This window comes from Andrographis paniculata, unplaced genomic scaffold (genome assembly GCF_009805555.1).
Source record: "Andrographis paniculata isolate CXL003 unplaced genomic scaffold, ASM980555v1 Contig10END, whole genome shotgun sequence".
NCBI lineage: Eukaryota > Viridiplantae > Streptophyta > Magnoliopsida > Lamiales > Acanthaceae > Andrographis > Andrographis paniculata.
This window is the reverse complement of record NW_026137380.1, coordinates 648,103-665,271: the sequence shown is the minus strand read 5'-3', so window position 1 is coordinate 665,271 and position 17,169 is coordinate 648,103. Positions and strand designations below refer to the sequence as shown.

The 17,169-nt window shown below is 33.8% G+C and overlaps 4 protein-coding genes across 4 annotated transcripts; 2 read left to right on the top strand and 2 right to left on the bottom strand.

Annotated features, from left to right (window-relative positions):
- Positions 1-1,284: 1,284 nt before the first annotated feature.
- Positions 1,285-3,905, top strand: LOC127246268 (WAT1-related protein At5g07050-like). Its single transcript, XM_051267533.1, has 6 exons — positions 1,285-1,627; positions 1,748-1,810; positions 2,423-2,539; positions 2,622-3,045; positions 3,243-3,394; positions 3,504-3,905. Exons 1-6 carry the CDS (start codon positions 1,422-1,424, stop codon positions 3,706-3,708), a joined length of 1,167 nt encoding a protein of 388 aa, XP_051123490.1. The 5' UTR covers positions 1,285-1,421; the 3' UTR covers positions 3,709-3,905.
- A 3,203-nt stretch (positions 3,906-7,108) lies between these two features.
- On the top strand, positions 7,109-8,681 carry LOC127246276 (WAT1-related protein At5g07050-like). The gene is made up of 5 exons (XM_051267545.1): positions 7,109-7,493; positions 7,568-7,684; positions 7,763-8,177; positions 8,262-8,413; positions 8,518-8,681. Exons 1-5 carry the CDS (start codon positions 7,216-7,218, stop codon positions 8,654-8,656), a joined length of 1,101 nt encoding a protein of 366 aa, XP_051123502.1. The 5' UTR covers positions 7,109-7,215; the 3' UTR covers positions 8,657-8,681.
- Positions 8,682-8,762: 81 nt separating this feature from the next.
- Positions 8,763-13,382, bottom strand: LOC127246259 (65-kDa microtubule-associated protein 5). Its single transcript, XM_051267522.1, has 11 exons — positions 13,072-13,382; positions 12,527-12,730; positions 12,027-12,281; positions 11,731-11,946; positions 11,267-11,422; positions 11,008-11,167; positions 10,118-10,269; positions 9,743-9,830; positions 9,576-9,649; positions 9,410-9,484; positions 8,763-9,288 (listed from the first exon to the last, which is right to left on the bottom strand). The coding sequence occupies exons 1-11, from the start codon at positions 13,159-13,161 to the stop codon at positions 9,040-9,042; spliced, it is 1,719 nt and encodes a 572-aa protein (XP_051123479.1). The 5' UTR covers positions 13,162-13,382; the 3' UTR covers positions 8,763-9,039.
- Positions 13,383-13,587: 205 nt separating this feature from the next.
- Positions 13,588-17,021, bottom strand: LOC127246414 (uncharacterized). The gene is made up of 6 exons (XM_051267798.1): positions 16,672-17,021; positions 15,137-15,209; positions 14,956-15,049; positions 14,589-14,693; positions 14,460-14,517; positions 13,588-14,371 (listed from the first exon to the last, which is right to left on the bottom strand). The coding sequence occupies exons 1-6, from the start codon at positions 16,702-16,704 to the stop codon at positions 13,931-13,933; spliced, it is 804 nt and encodes a 267-aa protein (XP_051123755.1). The 5' UTR covers positions 16,705-17,021; the 3' UTR covers positions 13,588-13,930.
- Between the last annotated feature and the right edge of the window lie 148 nt (positions 17,022-17,169).

Below are 17,169 nucleotides of genomic sequence, written 5' to 3'. Positions count from 1 at the left end.
GATCCTAGCATGGTAATCTAGAATTAAATAATTGTTTTGTTATATATATAAAATATATGTTATTATTATTATGTCATATTTAGAGATATATTATTTAAAATTTGTGGTAATATTTGATAGAATGTGAAAGCTTACGAGGGCATGCAATAACATTTGTTTTCATGACTCAGATGCCTAATTTGTTCCATTTGGTTTTGGACGTGTATTCCATCCAAATGTCCTTTTATTTAATTTATTTTAATTTTACATTCTTTAATAAATAAAATAATAATAATAAATAAAAAAAGATCCATAATCAATATGATAATTACGTGAAGATGGATAACACAATCATTTGATATTATTCCAATAGCTATACACATTTAAAATAATAATAATAATAATAATAATAATAATAATAATAATTTATTAGGGCCATCCACACCACCCCTCCATATATATATATATATTAAATAAACATAATAATAATGAATATGAATATGGAATATCTATTTTTTTTAATAACATAGAATATTGTAGTTGTTATTCTTCAAGAATGTATTGAGAAAACTTTTCATAAAAAATATAGAATATTATATATATATATTATTTCAATTATTTTTTTAAATATATCAAATTTAACAATATTTTTTATAATTCATCCGTTTGTTAAAATACTCATACTTATTTACTTTTTGATGCAAAATTTAATAAATATTATATTTTAGTAATATCTTGTAAATTGTAATATAGAAAAACTATTTTATCATTGTATTTTAAGTTACTATAATAAGAGTATTAATATAAATAATTATAAATTTGACCGTACAATAAAATTCATACTTATTTGAATAAATAAATATTTTAGAATATAATATATTAAAATTATAAAATTCTAATAGTAGAAAATTTTTGAAATAATTGCCAAAATAAAGTTATATTATAATTGGAGTCTTTTTTCCACTAAATTTTACTGATTCTTTTGGTATATATATATAACAAGTATTCTCACTCTCACTCTCATCGAAATTTATTTCTACTGTATTTTTTTTTTGTCATCTAAATTTATTTATTTTAAAAACTCAAATGAAACCGAGACAATATTTATTGTATCATTTTTTATCATTTAAATATCCCTCACACAAAACATCATATTCAAACAACTAAGTCACACAGACATAATAAAAAAAAAAAAGTAAAAAGTAAATAATTCCAAAAAACTCCAAGCAAACACACCAAAAATGCTTCATTGACGTAACACCTCTATAAATATGTCCCATCTTCACACACATTTTTTTTAAGGAAGAATCACAATTCATTCGTGATTCATCCATTTTCTCACTCACTCTCACATAAAACACACACATACATACATATAGAGAGAGAAAATATATACATATAGAGAGAGAAAGAGAGCGACTCCGGTGACTGGAAAATCAACAATGTCGCCGCCGGCAATGGATTGCTCGAGCTTCTTCAAAAGTAGCAAGCCGTATATCGCGATGACCGCCCTCCAATTCGGCTACGCCGGAATGAACATCATAACAAAGATCTCCCTTAACGGCGGGATGAGCCATTACGTGCTCGTCGTTTATCGCCACGCCATTGCCACCGCCGTCATCGCCCCTTTCGCCTTCTTCTTCGAAAGGTTTATATATATATATATACATTTTCTAATACTACGAGCAATGCAAGCTTACCATGTATTACTGACATTTTTAGTTTTATTCTTTTTTTTTTACTTATTCTTTTGTCGATTGATGTTTAGGAAAGCGCAGCCGAAAATTACATTCCGGGTGTTCATTCAAATCTTCGTCCTCGGCCTTCTCGGGTAATAAGTTTCGCCCTTTTTCGATCTTCTCGGGTGTGTTACTTTTGGGGGTTTTCATGAGTCTTTTAAATTTTTGTTTTTGATAATACAGTGATTTGAGGCCATATTTTTTAAGAAAATAAATACTTTTTTCGTCCATTAAAATTAGTCTATATTTTATAAAAATAAATATTCCCTTCTTCAATTAAAATTAATCCACTTGGGTTCGGCCTCGAGATTAAAATATATATATATATATTTTATAAAAAAATGTGATAGATAGTTGGAGATATTTTTGAAATTTTAATTAGAAATTAAAGTAAATAAAAAAAATATTATAAAATGAATAATATTTATTGTAAATAAGTCTTGAATTGAAGATAACAATTAAATGGTAATTTATTAATGAGATAAATTTAGCGAACTCATTAAAAAAGAAAAATTGAAACCTACAGACAAAAATCTAAAAAAGAAAATCACCAAAAGAAATACATCCTGTTTGGTTGCAAACTCTTCAAAACAAAGGCTAATGAAAAATCATTCTATATAATATATATATAACTAGATTCATTTATTTATTTATGTATAAATAATAATAACTAATTTTTTTTTTTTTTTTTTTGGGACATGAAGGCCTGTGATCGATCAAAACTTTTACTATGCTGGACTGAAGCTTACTTCCCCAACATTTTCATGTGCAATGAGCAATATGTTACCTGCCCTAACTTTTGTCATGGCCATTATATTCAGGTACATATATATATATATATATAAATCAATTAAATTGTATAAATCGATTTTGACAAAATCAATAATTTATTTAAATAATTAGGATGGAGAAAGTGGACATCAAGAAAGTGATTTACCAAGCAAAAGTGATAGGCACAGTCATAACTGTGGCTGGTGCAATGCTCATGACTTTGTACAAAGGCCCTCTTGTCGAAATGGTTTGGTCCAAGCACCGGAAAGCCCATTCCGGCGGCGGGGCCGCCACCTCCGGGCCCGCTAAAGAGACGAGCGACCGCGATTGGTTCGTCGGGTGCGTTTATTTGATCATAGCGACGCTGGCATGGGCGTCGCTTTTTATACTCCAAAAGGCGGCGCTTAAGACGTACGCGAAACATCAACTCTCTCTTACATCTTGGGTATGCTTCATGGGCACCCTCCAAGCCGTCGCCGTCACTTTTGCCGTTGAGCATAGCGCTTCGGCTTGGAAGATCGGGTGGGACATGAACCTCTTGGCCGCGGCCTATGCGGTGAGATTTTTTTTTTTTGTCGTTGAATTATTACCATTGTTAGATGATCTGAATGACTGCTTTATTTAAAAGTTTTTAAATAAGACAGTCATTCGGAATTTCAGATCATCTATTTATGACAGCTTAAATTTTTAGGTAACGCGGTGCTGATTTTATGTTAACATTTTTTATTTTTATTTTTGGATTGTATGATTTAGGGAATTGTGACGTCTAGCTTGTCCTACTATGTACAAGGCCTAGTGATGAAGACAAAAGGGCCGGTCTTCGCGACGGCTTTTAGCCCGTTGATGATGATCATTGTCGCCGTGATGGGCTCGTTCATTTTGGCTGAAAGAATCTATCTTGGAGGGTATGTATGCCAAAAAAAAAAAAAGAAAAATTCGAACTCGAATTCTTCTATCATCAACAATATCGATCGATTATATAGATTATGACCCTAATGAGCGAATTTTTTTTAGGGTGATCGGCTCCGGGATAATCGTCGTCGGGCTTTATTCGGTGTTATGGGGAAAGTATAAAGAAGAGAAAGAACATATGATGAGTGAAGAGATGGAAAATGATGATCAAATTCCAGAAGCCATTAAAGATGGGAATAACAATGGTGAAAAATGCTCCTCCATAGCCATTGATCAAGAACACAACCACCAAGTGATCAAGAACTAATATATCATGTCATATCTTGTTGGGATTTTGAAATGAAAAATGCCCTTTTAATTAATTTTTTTTTTAAATATGTATCTAATTAATTGAATTTTGGAATGGGCTGATTATATATATATATATATATATCTAATGTGAGGTATGGTTATGTGTTGATGAATATCAACCTAATGAAGGCTGTACATTTCTGTTTGTGCTAATTACTATCCATATATATATATATATATACATGGAATTATTGTGCTTCAATTTATTTATTTATTTTGGATATTTTGAATTTATGTTGAATGATATATTCCTCTAAAGTTTGATTTTGTTTTGATTTGAAGATAATATTTTGTGAGAAAAATAATAAATTTTATATTGAATAGTGAAATTTCTATAATTGAAAATTATAAATAAAAAATAAAAATAAAAATAAAAAGTCCACTGAATTATAAATATAAAATTCATTAAATGGGTAGAAATTTAACTATGATATAATATAAAATTATATAAATAGTCCAATATAGCCCACTATCACTAATTCATATAAGCCCAAGTATATATGTTGCTACAATGTTCGAACTAACTTTGGGCTATGTCTTTTTGTATTTATTTATTTTTTTATGTAAATAATAATTTAATATGATATTTTTATTAGAGAGAATAATACATTTTTATAAAAATAATATGAAGGTCAAATAGTAAGAGAAAAATAAAAAAGAAAACACGAATAAAAGAATAATTATTTATTACGTCGAATGGAATAGGATTTGATTTAAAAACTAATAACCAAAATGATTGTATTCCGTAAAATAAGAGTATGCGTCCGTTAAATTTAAAACATGTATTCTATAAAAATATATATATATATATGTCACGGTATTTTTAATTCTTGCATTGTATTTGTATTAAGTATATTAATATAAATAATATACTGTAACATCGTATTCTATTCAGCACTGTCGGCCAAAATTATATATCATCCGCGCATTGCTGAAAGTAAAAATAAACAAAAATATTAGATCGAACTCAGTATAATGTTACCAATAAATATAATTTTTAAATGTGAAAATAATCATTTAAGCTCCTAACAACATTGTAAATAATAAAAATAATAATAATAAAAAATTATTTTTAGAATTTAAATAGGTCAATTCCTCTTCATAACAAAATTATTAATGCGTGAACACAATTAAGTGCAATTCTAACAAAAAGATTCCGTACAAGCAATATGTTCAATTTATTGTGTCTTTTATTTATCTATTTATGTATAAAATTTAAATTGTTAACACGTATTATGTTAACCATATAACATATATATACATATCTCTAACTTTTTGAGATCTCTGAATTTTATTTTACTTCTTATGAATATTATTTCTTTATTTGTAATTATTATAAATGATTGTAATATTTTGTGTGTCTTTCAATAAATTTTATATATATATATATATAAATACGTATATGTACACATAAACGGATCGTACATAAATTATATTAATATAATACAGATATGTACATGACATATTCTTATAATTAAAAAATAATCTCTTATTTATTTATTATAACAAATATTTTATTTATTTATTATAACCCAATATTTTATATTATAATCTCTTATATTTGACATATTATAATATGTTGATACTTTACTAAACTATTTCATGACTTTTATTTTTTGTATATATATATAATTATGTGAATATATATATATATATCTACATATTTTCAGAATAATATTAAATTAATACATGTATAGTGTGATAAATAGACATATTTTTATTTTCACAATATGCATATTTTAATATTATATGTGTGCGTGTGTTTATTATATACGTATTAAATAAATAATAATACCACACTAATAAATATAAAAAGATATAAATTAATGAGAATTATTTAAATAACATTGTTACCTTTAATAGAATGGGTATGTTTGTTCATGTTTTTACACTATATTCAAAATATTACAATCAAACTCAAATTTATATTTAAAATACTATATTAATGTATATTTTTATTTAAAAATATCACTTTCAATATATATATATTTTTTTATTCAAAAATTTCAATTAAAAAACATAAAACACAACAAACAATTTTTGCAAGTATTTTGATTCTAAAATTGATTCTAAAATTTTACAATGTATATGAATATATTAACTAACAAACGATCGAAAAGTTTCATTCCGCGGAAATGGATATAAAGTAATTTAGCATTACATCATATCCGACAAACAAAAAAGTCAGATCAAATTGTTCTTTTTAACTCACACGATCAATTATCACTTATTTGTTTTTTTTTTTTTTATCGTCACAATTTGATCTCACGTATTCGAATGTCCAAGAATGTTGATCTCAATTAGTCCCACAATCCGTAAAAGTATAACGGTAAAAAAGAAACTACAACAAAATTAATAATATAGTACCATCTATACAATACAAAATTTACAAGGTGTTGTCTTGTTTGTATTTTTAAACGCTATTTATTCAAAATTAATAATAAAAAAATTAAGCTATAAATACATTATTGTAAATAAAAATAGATATTTGTACGGTGTTATTTGTTTATCATAAAACAAATAATGACAAATTAAGTTAAAAAAAAAGAAGCAAAACATACAAAAAAAACAAGTGAATTTGTTCACTTTATATTTTTTATACACAATTTTCTATAAATATTATAAAAAAATAAACTATATACACATATTTCACAATATATAAATATATATATCTTAATTACTTTAAAAAATCAATAATTCAATATAAAATATTATTTTTTATATTACTTATATAATTTTTATATTTAACATTTAAAAAAAAACTCACATTTCTCAATTCATATAATTTAATATTACACTTATTTATAAAGATCTCACAATTCATATATTCATATTATCAAAAAAAAAAAGTCCATCTTATTAATTCACTCATATATTATTCAAAATAATTCTATTACAATCAACTAATATAATACAATATTCATTAAAATTTGCAAAAAAAACTCATATAAGCATATTTTTGTGGACGGAGAGATTATTTTTTTTTTTTTGAGAATCGTGTATGAATAAACACTAAGGGTGTGTTTGTTTGTGGGTTTGGAGTTTTGAGTTTGAGTTATTAAATAATAAAAAGTTGAATTTGAATAGTAAAATAAAAATTTGATTTGATACTTTTAAAAAAAAAAAAAACTCTAAATAATAAAAATATATAGTAAAAATCCAAAAAAGAAATATTACAAGATGAGACAAAAATAGCAATAAGAAAATAACATACAAAAATATATATAGATAGATATGTATATAATATGTCAAAAGCTACCTTTAACTGGCATGCAGGAGGTATACGTAGTGTGAAACAAGTGAAGGCACAGCAAGTATCTGCCTATATAAATATGTATGTATCTATAGACCAAACACACAGCAGACATCCCTACCTCACCTCACCTCACCTCTCATTCTCATTCTCATTCTCACTCTAAATCTTGTACAACTAACTAACTAACTAATTCGTTAATCAATCAAGATGAGTGAGAAAGTAGTAGGAGGAGGAAGAGGAATGGGCCTAGTGAGGAAGATGGCACCATACCTGGCAATGGTGGCTTTGCAGCTGGGCTATGCTGGCATGAACATCATCACCAAGATCTCCCTCAATGGCGGCATGAGCCACTACGTCCTCGTCGTCTATCGCCACGCCTTTGCCACCGCTGCCATTGCCCCCTTCGCCCTCCTCTTCGAGAGGGCCGGCCAGCCCAAGATCACTTGCCGCGTCTTCCTTCAGATCTTCCTCCTCGGCCTTCTCGGGTTCTTTTCATTTCCAACTCTTCTCCTCCTCCATCTCTATCTCTTTGTCTCTGATGTTGGTGTTTTGGATGTAGGCCTGTTCTTGATCTCAACTTCTTGTACATGGGGCTGAAGCTCACTTCACCAACCTTCACCTGTGCCATGATCAACATCCTGCCTGCTGTCACTTTTGTCATGGCCGCTGTTTTCAGGTCTCTCTCTCTCCATATATATATATACATATATATAATGTGAATCTAACACAAACCAACAAATTGGTTTGGTTTAAGGATGGAGAAAGTGGACTTTAAGAAGGTGATGAGCCTAGCCAAAGTGATGGGGACACTGATAACTGTGGGGGGAGCAATGCTGATGGCCTTATACAAGGGTCCTCTTGTGGAGCTGCCCTGGTCTAAGCACCGTCACGCCGCCGCTGATGCGCAAGCCCCGGCTGCGCCTAAATCATCGGAAAAGGACTGGTTCATCGGTTGCATTTACCTCATCGCGGCGCAGGTCGCGTGGGCAGGACTCTTCATTCTGCAGAAGATCGCACTCAAGACGTACGCCAAGCACCAGCTCTCCCTCACGTCGTGGGTGTGTTTTCTCGGCACACTCGAGGCTACTGCTGTCACTTTTGTCTTCGAACACAATCTTGGCGCCTGGAATATCGGCTTCGACGCCAACCTTCTCACTGCCGCCTACTCTGTGAGTATAGATAGTAGATAGACTTACATTATTCAGCTCTTATATATATATATATATATATATATATGGTGTCCTCCTCGGCAGGGAATCGTGGCATCTGGGATCGCCTACTACGTCCAAGGGCTGGTGATGAAGTCGAAAGGGCCTGTTTTCACTACTGCTTTTAGCCCGATGATGATGATCTTCTCCGTGGTGATGGGCTCCTTCATCTTGGCTGAGAAGATCTATCTTGGAGGGTGAGTGGATTCGAGTATCTTTCCATCTGTGTATATGCACCTGCATATCTTAACCATTTTCGCGATGCTAACATATATAGACAACACAATGCATGATGATACAGGGTGATCGGCGCAGTTATAATCATCATCGGGCTTTACTCGTTCTTATGGGGAAAGTTAAAAGAGGAGCAGCATTATAAGCAGGAAATGAAACAACTTCCAGAAGTCACAAAGGAAGGCAACAATGACATTGCTGCATAGAATCGAATCAATAATGCGCCGGCATATTTCTTTCCTAAGCGTACTAAAAAAAAAAAAAGTCTATTCGCATTAAACTATTTTTGGTCATTTTCGTACCAATCGAGCATGAATGTATAAGAAAACCGAAACACATATGGACAAGAAGAAATGGTATCAGACAGATTGTGTTTCATATTTATTCTATGATCGTTGCATCGTCTCAAGCCTAAGAAATCATCCATTCGATTGTATGTAGACTCACTTTGCATATACTTGTGCTATATAAGGTTCATGACAAAGAATATCAGGTAGAGTTAGAATCGATTATCAGGGAATTAGGCATCAGGAGTCGCCAGCTATATACCACCAACATGAAGGGGAGCATGGTGAGCATTGCAGTTTACTTACTTGACTCTATCATCCTTGGGGAGAGCCACATAGTTAATGGGAATTACGCCTCCCGACTTACTGTTGTCTCGTCTGTCTTTTCCAGTAGAGATTGCAGGACGAGATGGTGTTCCCACACGACGACTGTTTGGAGTTCCTACTGAGTTGGGAAATGGGCTGTGTCCCAGTGGTTTCTTGAAAGCTGGCCTTGAGCCAAAGAGTGATTCTTGTTCTGCAGCTAATTGATCTTGTAGCTTCTTTTGTTCCTACAAAAATATGAATTGCTGAGTGTGTTACATTGATCATCTTTTGAATTTGTGCAGCTGCTAATTAGCTGGAGACTGGAGTCTAAAAGCACACAGAAATGGAGAAAACAATGGAGCATACTCGTGATCGTCGCTTCTCTTCTTCTTTCTCTTGCCTGGAAATGGTGAATTCCTCCAGCATCTGCAGCAAAGGAGCCTGGGATTCGAAAGATTTTGATGTGAGATTTTGTAAGAGCAAGATCAAATCGCAGTCTGAAATTTCGTAAGCAAACACAAAGTTGCATTACCTTATTGTATAGAAAAGGCATTCCTTTGTCATGTTCCCACGCCTTCACTTTTGCGGTTAGATTCTCGACAAGAGCTACACCATATTTTCAAAATCAATTCAGAGAACAATGTAGTAGAGACAATTGAGTAAATTTTAGTATTTAAGAACAAAGAATCAAAAGCTCACATGGTATTTTGCTGACTAAAATCCGAGCTTTCTCTGCACGTTTTAAATTCTTGTGCACTCCTCTTCCAGCACTGTATCGGTTTTCATCCTGGCAGAGACCAAAATCATCAACACAAGTCAATTCAAGTGGATAAATTTCTATCATCAAACAATTATAGAGGTAATTGGCCAAGATCGAACACATCAATGCCATCAGTGTCCCAATGTTTCAACGCTAACAAAAGAAGATGTGTCCGTGATAGGATGATTCATTACAATGTCTAGTAAAAATGTAAAGAACTAACGACTAAGAAGCAACAAACTGTTCGAAACAGGCAATCGAAAGGTTTTTTCAGATAGTAAGAATGAAGAAATGTACTAGACAGAAATTATTACTCTTTCATACTCCTCAAGCCAGCTTTCTTCTTCGGATGCATGCCTCCACTTCTCCACCTTATCCAATATATCCTTTCTACTTTGAGCCTGCTCTTTAGCCTTTGTAATTTGATCATCCATGCTCAATAACAGATCAGAAAGATCAATATTACCTGCAGTTGCACAACGAACCGATTAAATCACCACCAAGAAAATATCACAATGATTAACATACAAGTGTGGTTCCATTCCATTTTTAAGCTTCTTGAAAGGCTTTCACCTCATTAAAATCAAGATTATACAAATTGAGCTCCTACTCTCTTTGTATATACAATATTATTAGAAAGGTCACTTAGCCTAAATACATGCAGCATGAATGAAGTGACACAAGAAGTCTCAAAAACAAGGGGGGACTTTCACAATCCTTACATTGGTTTTGAGAACATTATACTTGCCATGTATATAGCTTGGACATAAACTCAATGATGACTCGGATACAAAAATTTGCACCAAATGGCTACGCTTAATCTACCACGTTATTAATGAAATGGAAACTTTCAGTTAGCTGCAAATCCATGTGCTTAAATTTGCTTGGCATGTCATGGATCTCTCTTATCACTTAATCATGAGAAACATCTAAAGCAACAATATTTCACTCGCCTTAGAGCATAAAAGGAAAAGAAGAATGAGGTGTCCAAAAAGTAGACCACGGTTTAAGATTATTATAAAAGAATGTATCAACAGAACACAAGATAATGAAAAAGCGTAAAACGATCCTGTAGCAAGTAGCATACACAGATGTATATAGAAATGTTAGCCTAGCTCCATCAAAATCGATTATGGAAGATGATGACAAACAAGTAATTATCATTGGCAGAGATGCATATGAAATAAAAGGAACCAAACCAGACCAGATTCTACTAGCGATGAGAGAATCTGCTGTGCTTTATCACTATCAACCTCCATATGAACCCCTTTATATATCCCTTCAAGTTCAGACTGTCTCTTAAATATAAGCTCCTTCATCTTACTTGCTTTCAAAGTATTCAAGCGCTCAACTTCAGCTTCAGTCTGCAACATATCAAAATTGCAGTGGGAAGAAATTAAAGCATGGCACTTAACATATAAAACACAATCACTTGCAACATTAAGTGCTACCGAAAGGTCTACCTGCTCAATGACATCAATAGATAGAGATCCAGGGCTCATTACTGAATCAGCATTAGACGCAATGAAGTGTGTGACATGATGAAATCTTCGTTGCTCGTCAACAGGCGTATCCAAGAGTGTCCAAAGATCTTGAAGAATCTGCCCAAGCTCTTTCACCTATGCAGGGCAGCAATATGGTAAGCAAGTAAACTCAAAATGGCAACAACCAACTGCAGTTACAGATTCCATTTCGCAGATGTTGATTGTGCAACTGCTATGTTTGAGCTTCAAACATTAAAAAAAGAGGACAGTCTGAGTTATCAAGATTAAAATACAGATAATCAAGCCATAATTGGTAAAATACATAAAACTAACATTGGCAATGTTGCCTACAAGATAACAAGAACATTAAGGCTAATGAGACTGCATCACATATTAAATTCCTTGTTATAAAATTTAATAATGAAGGAGATTAACAAGAGTACCTTCAATAATCGCTGCTGTTTCTCTTGCTTCAGTGAATTCATTTCACTAGTTAATCTAGCTAGTGTTTCATTGCTTATACTCTTTGAATGACCAGAGCAACTGTCAACAAAACTCGGGTGAATCTCACTAACTATCTTCTTAAAATCTAGTGACATGACAGCTGAGAGCTCATAGATTGCACTAATATGTCCGTTGACCTTCTGCAGTCGCAGATTCTGCAAAGGAAAAAGTTAATTGTTAGGCAAAAAGGTGAGAGCCGAAACGAGTCAAAGAAATACTATAGATATGATTATACCCTTTCGGACTGAAGTTCCAGAAGGTTCGATTTCATTTCCCCCAACTTCTTGGTTGTTAGGTCCGATTCATCCACATGAATATCATTGTGATCCAAAATGTGATCACTGCCTGCTATTTCTGATCGGATTCGTGCAATCTGGAATTCAATATCAGACATCTCCTTTACTCTCTGCTGTTTCTTTAGCCGCAGACTCTCCAAGGTAGGGCTTATTACAGATATTTGCTGCTTGATATTTCCTTTCACTCTGTCATACTGATATACAAAAGGAATAAATAAGAAGTCAACAAAATGACATCAAAATGCAGATATAAATTTCAAATGAGTTAAATTCTATACTGCTAAATATGTACAGAGGAAAAGCACTGTCTTTGAGTTGCAGAAACAAATGCAAGAAAAAGATGGATAGCAAACAACGACTTAAAAGCGCAGCAACAAATTTCTCGTAACGACAATGAGAATCAATACAATAACAACGAAAGGAGTAAAGATGAGCAAACCCGAGGCACAGAAACTCGCTCTCCAAGAGCCGAAGTAAGATGAGTGATTTCGGCTTCATACTCTGAGAATGATTGGTGCAACTCAGCTTTGTACCGTCTACTTCTTTCCACTTTCTTTCGATATATGTCAAGGCACTCCTGCTCCAACTGAAGAAGCATCTTATCCCTTTCAACATCAGTCTCTCCAATCTCGTCCCAGATTGCCTGTTGTAATAGATTTACTAACAAAAATGAATATCTATCCAATTGAAGAAATTAGACTTCCATAATCAAGGTGGTCTTTTTCCATCAAAGCACATATCTTCATTTATATGAACTCGAAAATATCAATAAGAAAGGTGAAAATGGTTGTGCCTACGGTGATAATCTTTTCACCCAATCTTTAAATACAAACATCGAATGGATTACGGCCGCATTTCACCGAATGAAAACGACAGCAAAACCTACTTCGCAAACACCTAATTCAATCGCAGCAACCATTCATACAAATCCATTCACAAAATAAAATAAAATAAAAATAAGATCATATACTCTTCGAAATTGACCTGGAGTTCGCGGAGAAGAGAACCGCAAGTGGTGGCGCCGGATTTCGACAGCGAGAGTGGCGACGAAGTGTTCGCACCGGCAACTGACATAGCTACGCAATCGAGGCGATTGGACAGAAAACCTCCCGCAATTCAACCAAAAAAAGAAAAACGTATCAAAACGGTTTCATATCAGGATTCGAAGTAATTATCGCCGATAAGAGCAATCATTGCCTCCGCCTGCACATTCCAAAACGGACGCCGGAGATCGACGGTGATTCGATTTCAATATTTTCGTTTGGCGGGAAACGGCAGTACTGAATTCATTTGCAAATCTGGCATGCGTTACACATTTTGAACCCACTATTTTTCAAAATATAGTATATAAAACATTATTGTAATAAATAAAAGCAATCAATTCAATTCTGTTACGTTGGATAACAACAAAATAAATTTCAATTTCATAAATAAGGTAAGGACCAAAATGATTTCTAAATTAGTATTTCACTAGCTTAATTTTCATTCTAATTTTAGAGATTTTCCTAAAAAATTGGATAATAATAAACGACGTATTATCAGTACAGTGCTGAATTCTGCCCGATGCTCGACTCTATAGTTTAACATATTTACTCAGACATATACGACGACAACAACAATCATATTGTACAATTCCACCGGGCACATCCGATAAGACGGCCGGGTGGAAATAAAAATTTTCCGAGGCTAAAACACACAATGTTGCGACAATCATACACAATCGACGAGTTCCCGGGCTCGGGCAACTACTCGTAATGCACAACAAACACAAACGGTAGCGGAGTTTAAGCTTAAGGCTATTCTAACATGTTTATAAGCAAACCTCGACCTATGGCCCGTCGAATCACTCTTCTTCTTCATCGTAGTTTTCCTCAATTTCATCTAAACTCGATCGAACCGGCGCCAAATGAACGGGGTCGATGGCCATCCCGTCGATTTCAGAGAGGCTCGGGCGGTCGTCGACTTTTGCGTCAGCTGACGGGGCTGGCGCTGTTTTCGCTGAAGTTTCGCCCGATCCAGAATTGAGATCGAGATTTGGTGTTTTGGGTTCTCCGATGGCGTTGTTATCTTTGTCATCTTTCGGAGGTTGGTGCGGCTCGGAGATGTCATTCGACGTCCTTTCTGGGTCGGGGTCTGGTTTGATTGCGGGCTCGACGGTGGTAGCGGCGGATTCAGCTTCGAGACGAGCGAATTCTCTTTCGGCTGCTCGGCTGGGTCGGCCGCGCCCTCTTCCTCGGCCTCTTCCCCTCCCCCTCGCACTGCTACTCGCCGGACCTGCTTCGTGCTGTAAGGGATAGGAAAAAAGATAATCGTCGAGTTGAATCACAGGTCATGACAAAGACAAGCTATAGATTTAGCGATGTGAGTCTTACGACGCTGTTTCTTTTGGACTCTTCGTCGCTGTCGTTCGATTCGTGGGCTGCGACTTTCCTGGAAAATCGAGAGTAGAGTGAATTTGTGAAAAACTATTAAATGGCAAAAAACCTCAGAAGATCGATCACCTTCTTTTCAAGTCGGCGGCTGAATCAGAATGACTGTAGTCGGGGACTTCGCTGACAACTTCTTTGAGAAAGTCGAACAATTTGTAGCTATGCACACAATGTTTTCTGCATAGAGAATGTCGAGAATTTTACATTAACATGAAGTGCAATTATCGGCTAAAGCATATTTTCATTTTCAGGCTTGTCGTACACAGAACAACTTGGATCAATCCTTATATTCGATCAACTTTTAGGCATTATTTGATACTATACAAGATCAACTAGTTTTTGACCTAAGATGGTCTCAATTGACAAATTCATCTTCTCAAACCATGATTTATATCCGGCGCCATTAACAAGTCGATGAAGTAAATAAACTTTCACTCACAAGTGCAGCGAATTAACAGTCTTTGCTCCTCTCTGCACAGTTATGTCGTAAGTACGGTCGCAAAGATCTTGAAGAAATAATTCCAAAGCCTTCGCTGCACAACCAGACGAGAGCAATTTCATTAAGATTCTATGGCACGTAATGAAAATTGATAGCCCGGTAAACTTTTTAATATACATACAGACTAAAACAGGCACTGCCATGGCGATCTTCCCGACATCTTCATCAGCCTGCATGATCTTTTTTATCCGTGCCTGGCAAAAAAGAAAAAAGCATGAAATCCAGTTGTCATGAGTGGATAATAGCCATTTCACAAAAGGCCTTCCTCGTCCGGATTAAGATTGCAAATTTATGTTGCTAAGATCAGCCTACACTCAAGAAGCTTCATTTGATAACAAAATATCATTACAGCTAACGACAAATTACTGATATTTTTTGCATTAAATTCAGAAAAAATTCAAATAGACAAAACCACAATCAGGTTTCATGCTGCCATCTAACTACTTTTTTGTTTTACTTCCACTATGATTGGCAAAGAATCGGGTGCATTTGCTCGTGTTTTCAATGCATTTGTTTTACTTCTTTGAGATTTTGTTTTTTCTTTTTTTTTTTCTTTACTATACAATCATTACGATTCGCTATAATAATAATACTCTATATCATCTCTCAAAACATCACATCCAACCTACTATTCAAACCAAAAAATTAAAAATCACAAAGTAAACACACCATTATTTTCCACTTAAAAAATGATCAAATCCAAAACAACTCAAAACATCAAAAACTTCAAAACACAAACAACATCACACCATAATTTTATCCCAAACTAACTTGTGAGCACATTTGTATAAGGAAACATTTTGGCGTAAACCGTTATAACTCATTCAAAGTCCCTTTCCATATTCCATATTCCGATGTTACTCTTAATATTCTTCAAACATACTCGTCGCTGATGTCTTGCCGACAGCACAAGCTACCAAAATGTGTGCCGACATCTAATAAATGTGATTTATGAACAAATACTTCTTTTTTTACCATACAACATAACTTACAATTTGAGACACCCCACTTCCTTTCATATAAAGCATACAAATTAGCTGTCACATTCCATTCCATTCCAGCTTCATCGACAATGTTCTAAATGTATAGAAATTTACAGAAATATAAAAGATAAGTCCTAGTAAAAAGATAGAACAGTTCTTTCCTTGAATCGCACTGCACCCCCAAAAGATTGGCACAAACCAATTCAAGAAACTTAAAAGAGTTCAATTTCGTAATTGTTTTTCCTCCATCCTCCACCAAAAGATTATAATTTACATCTAATTTTCATTTAACAGATTTTCTAGTCAAAACAATTCTCTGTTCAAATTGTAACATCTAAAGATTATTTTCATTCAAAAATTTCAAATCCAAAACATGTAACATCCAAAACCCTACAAAACGCAGACAAACACAGTTCATAGCAAATTTCTGAGCTTAAAAATAGTTGTTGAGTGAGATGTTTTATACACATAAAAAAGAACACACAGATCATCTCATACACGCAAAATTGAACACTATGAACACAAACAGCCCTAAAATTTTAAGAACGAGAGTTCAATTCATCGATTCAAGCTGTATGGCGGACTTAATGAAACCACAAAAAGAAGGGAAATTGGAAACAATCTTTACACAATCCAAGAAGCATAAAACTTTTTGTATAGAGATGAAACTTACTGCTGGGAAACGAGTGCCGAGCTTCTTCCTCATGGCGCAAAAAAGTATTCGCAGCGAAGCAGAAATCTGACGGAAACGAGCACCGGAAACCCTAACCCAGTTGAAATTTCTCTAACGATCAGACAGATGGATTCCTCGATTCAGATCCGGAACGCCGTGGAATTCCTTGAAATTTAGTCTCGAGGAGTCGTCGTGCGTGATTTAACCATGAGGGTTTCGAAACTGGCTCTTCAGTCTCCATTTTTTCTTTGAGTACAACTTATAAAGCATGGCGTGCAACTCTACGGACTCTGGTCTGGTCCTTTCTTCTCATTGGTCTGACCGTCGGAGAGATCAGCGGAGGCAATGTAATGTACGGACTCGCCGTGCCCTAAGTAATACGCATTTATTTAGGATTTGTTTGTATTTAGTTTGAAATTTGTGTTTTTTATTTGGAATTTAGTTTAAATAATAGTATAATGTTTTATGAGATAAATAATACAAATATATTTTTGTTAA

Bases quoted from the DNA above. Each gene is read 5' to 3' on its own strand.
- LOC127246276 (XM_051267545.1), top strand. From the start codon at position 7,216: ATGAGTGAGAAAGTAGTAGGAGGAGGAAGAGGAATGGGCCTAGTGAGG. The intron at 7,685-7,762 runs GTCTCTCTCTCT...GTTTGGTTTAAG, and splicing joins GTCATGGCCGCTGTTTTCAG to GATGGAGAAAGTGGACTTTA. The intron at 8,414-8,517 runs GTGAGTGGATTC...ATGATGATACAG, and splicing joins GAGAAGATCTATCTTGGAGG to GGTGATCGGCGCAGTTATAA.
- LOC127246268 (XM_051267533.1), top strand. From the start codon at position 1,422: ATGTCGCCGCCGGCAATGGATTGCTCGAGCTTCTTCAAAAGTAGCAAG. The intron at 1,628-1,747 runs GTTTATATATAT...ATTGATGTTTAG, and splicing joins TTCGCCTTCTTCTTCGAAAG to GAAAGCGCAGCCGAAAATTA. The intron at 3,395-3,503 runs GTATGTATGCCA...AATTTTTTTTAG, and splicing joins GAAAGAATCTATCTTGGAGG to GGTGATCGGCTCCGGGATAA.
- LOC127246414 (XM_051267798.1), bottom strand. From the start codon at position 16,704: ATGAGGAAGAAGCTCGGCACTCGTTTCCCAGCA. The intron at 14,518-14,588 runs GTGATCGATCTT...TCGATTTTCCAG, and splicing joins GCCGCCGACTTGAAAAGAAG to GAAAGTCGCAGCCCACGAAT. The intron at 14,372-14,459 runs GTAAGACTCACA...TATCCCTTACAG, and splicing joins AGTCCAAAAGAAACAGCGTC to CACGAAGCAGGTCCGGCGAG.
- LOC127246259 (XM_051267522.1), bottom strand. From the start codon at position 13,161: ATGTCAGTTGCCGGTGCGAACACTTCGTCGCCACTCTCGCTGTCGAAA. The intron at 11,423-11,730 runs GTACTCTTGTTA...TGCCCTGCATAG, and splicing joins AACAGCAGCGATTATTGAAG to GTGAAAGAGCTTGGGCAGAT. The intron at 10,270-11,007 runs GTCTGGTTTGGT...GTGCAACTGCAG, and splicing joins CTCATCGCTAGTAGAATCTG to GTAATATTGATCTTTCTGAT.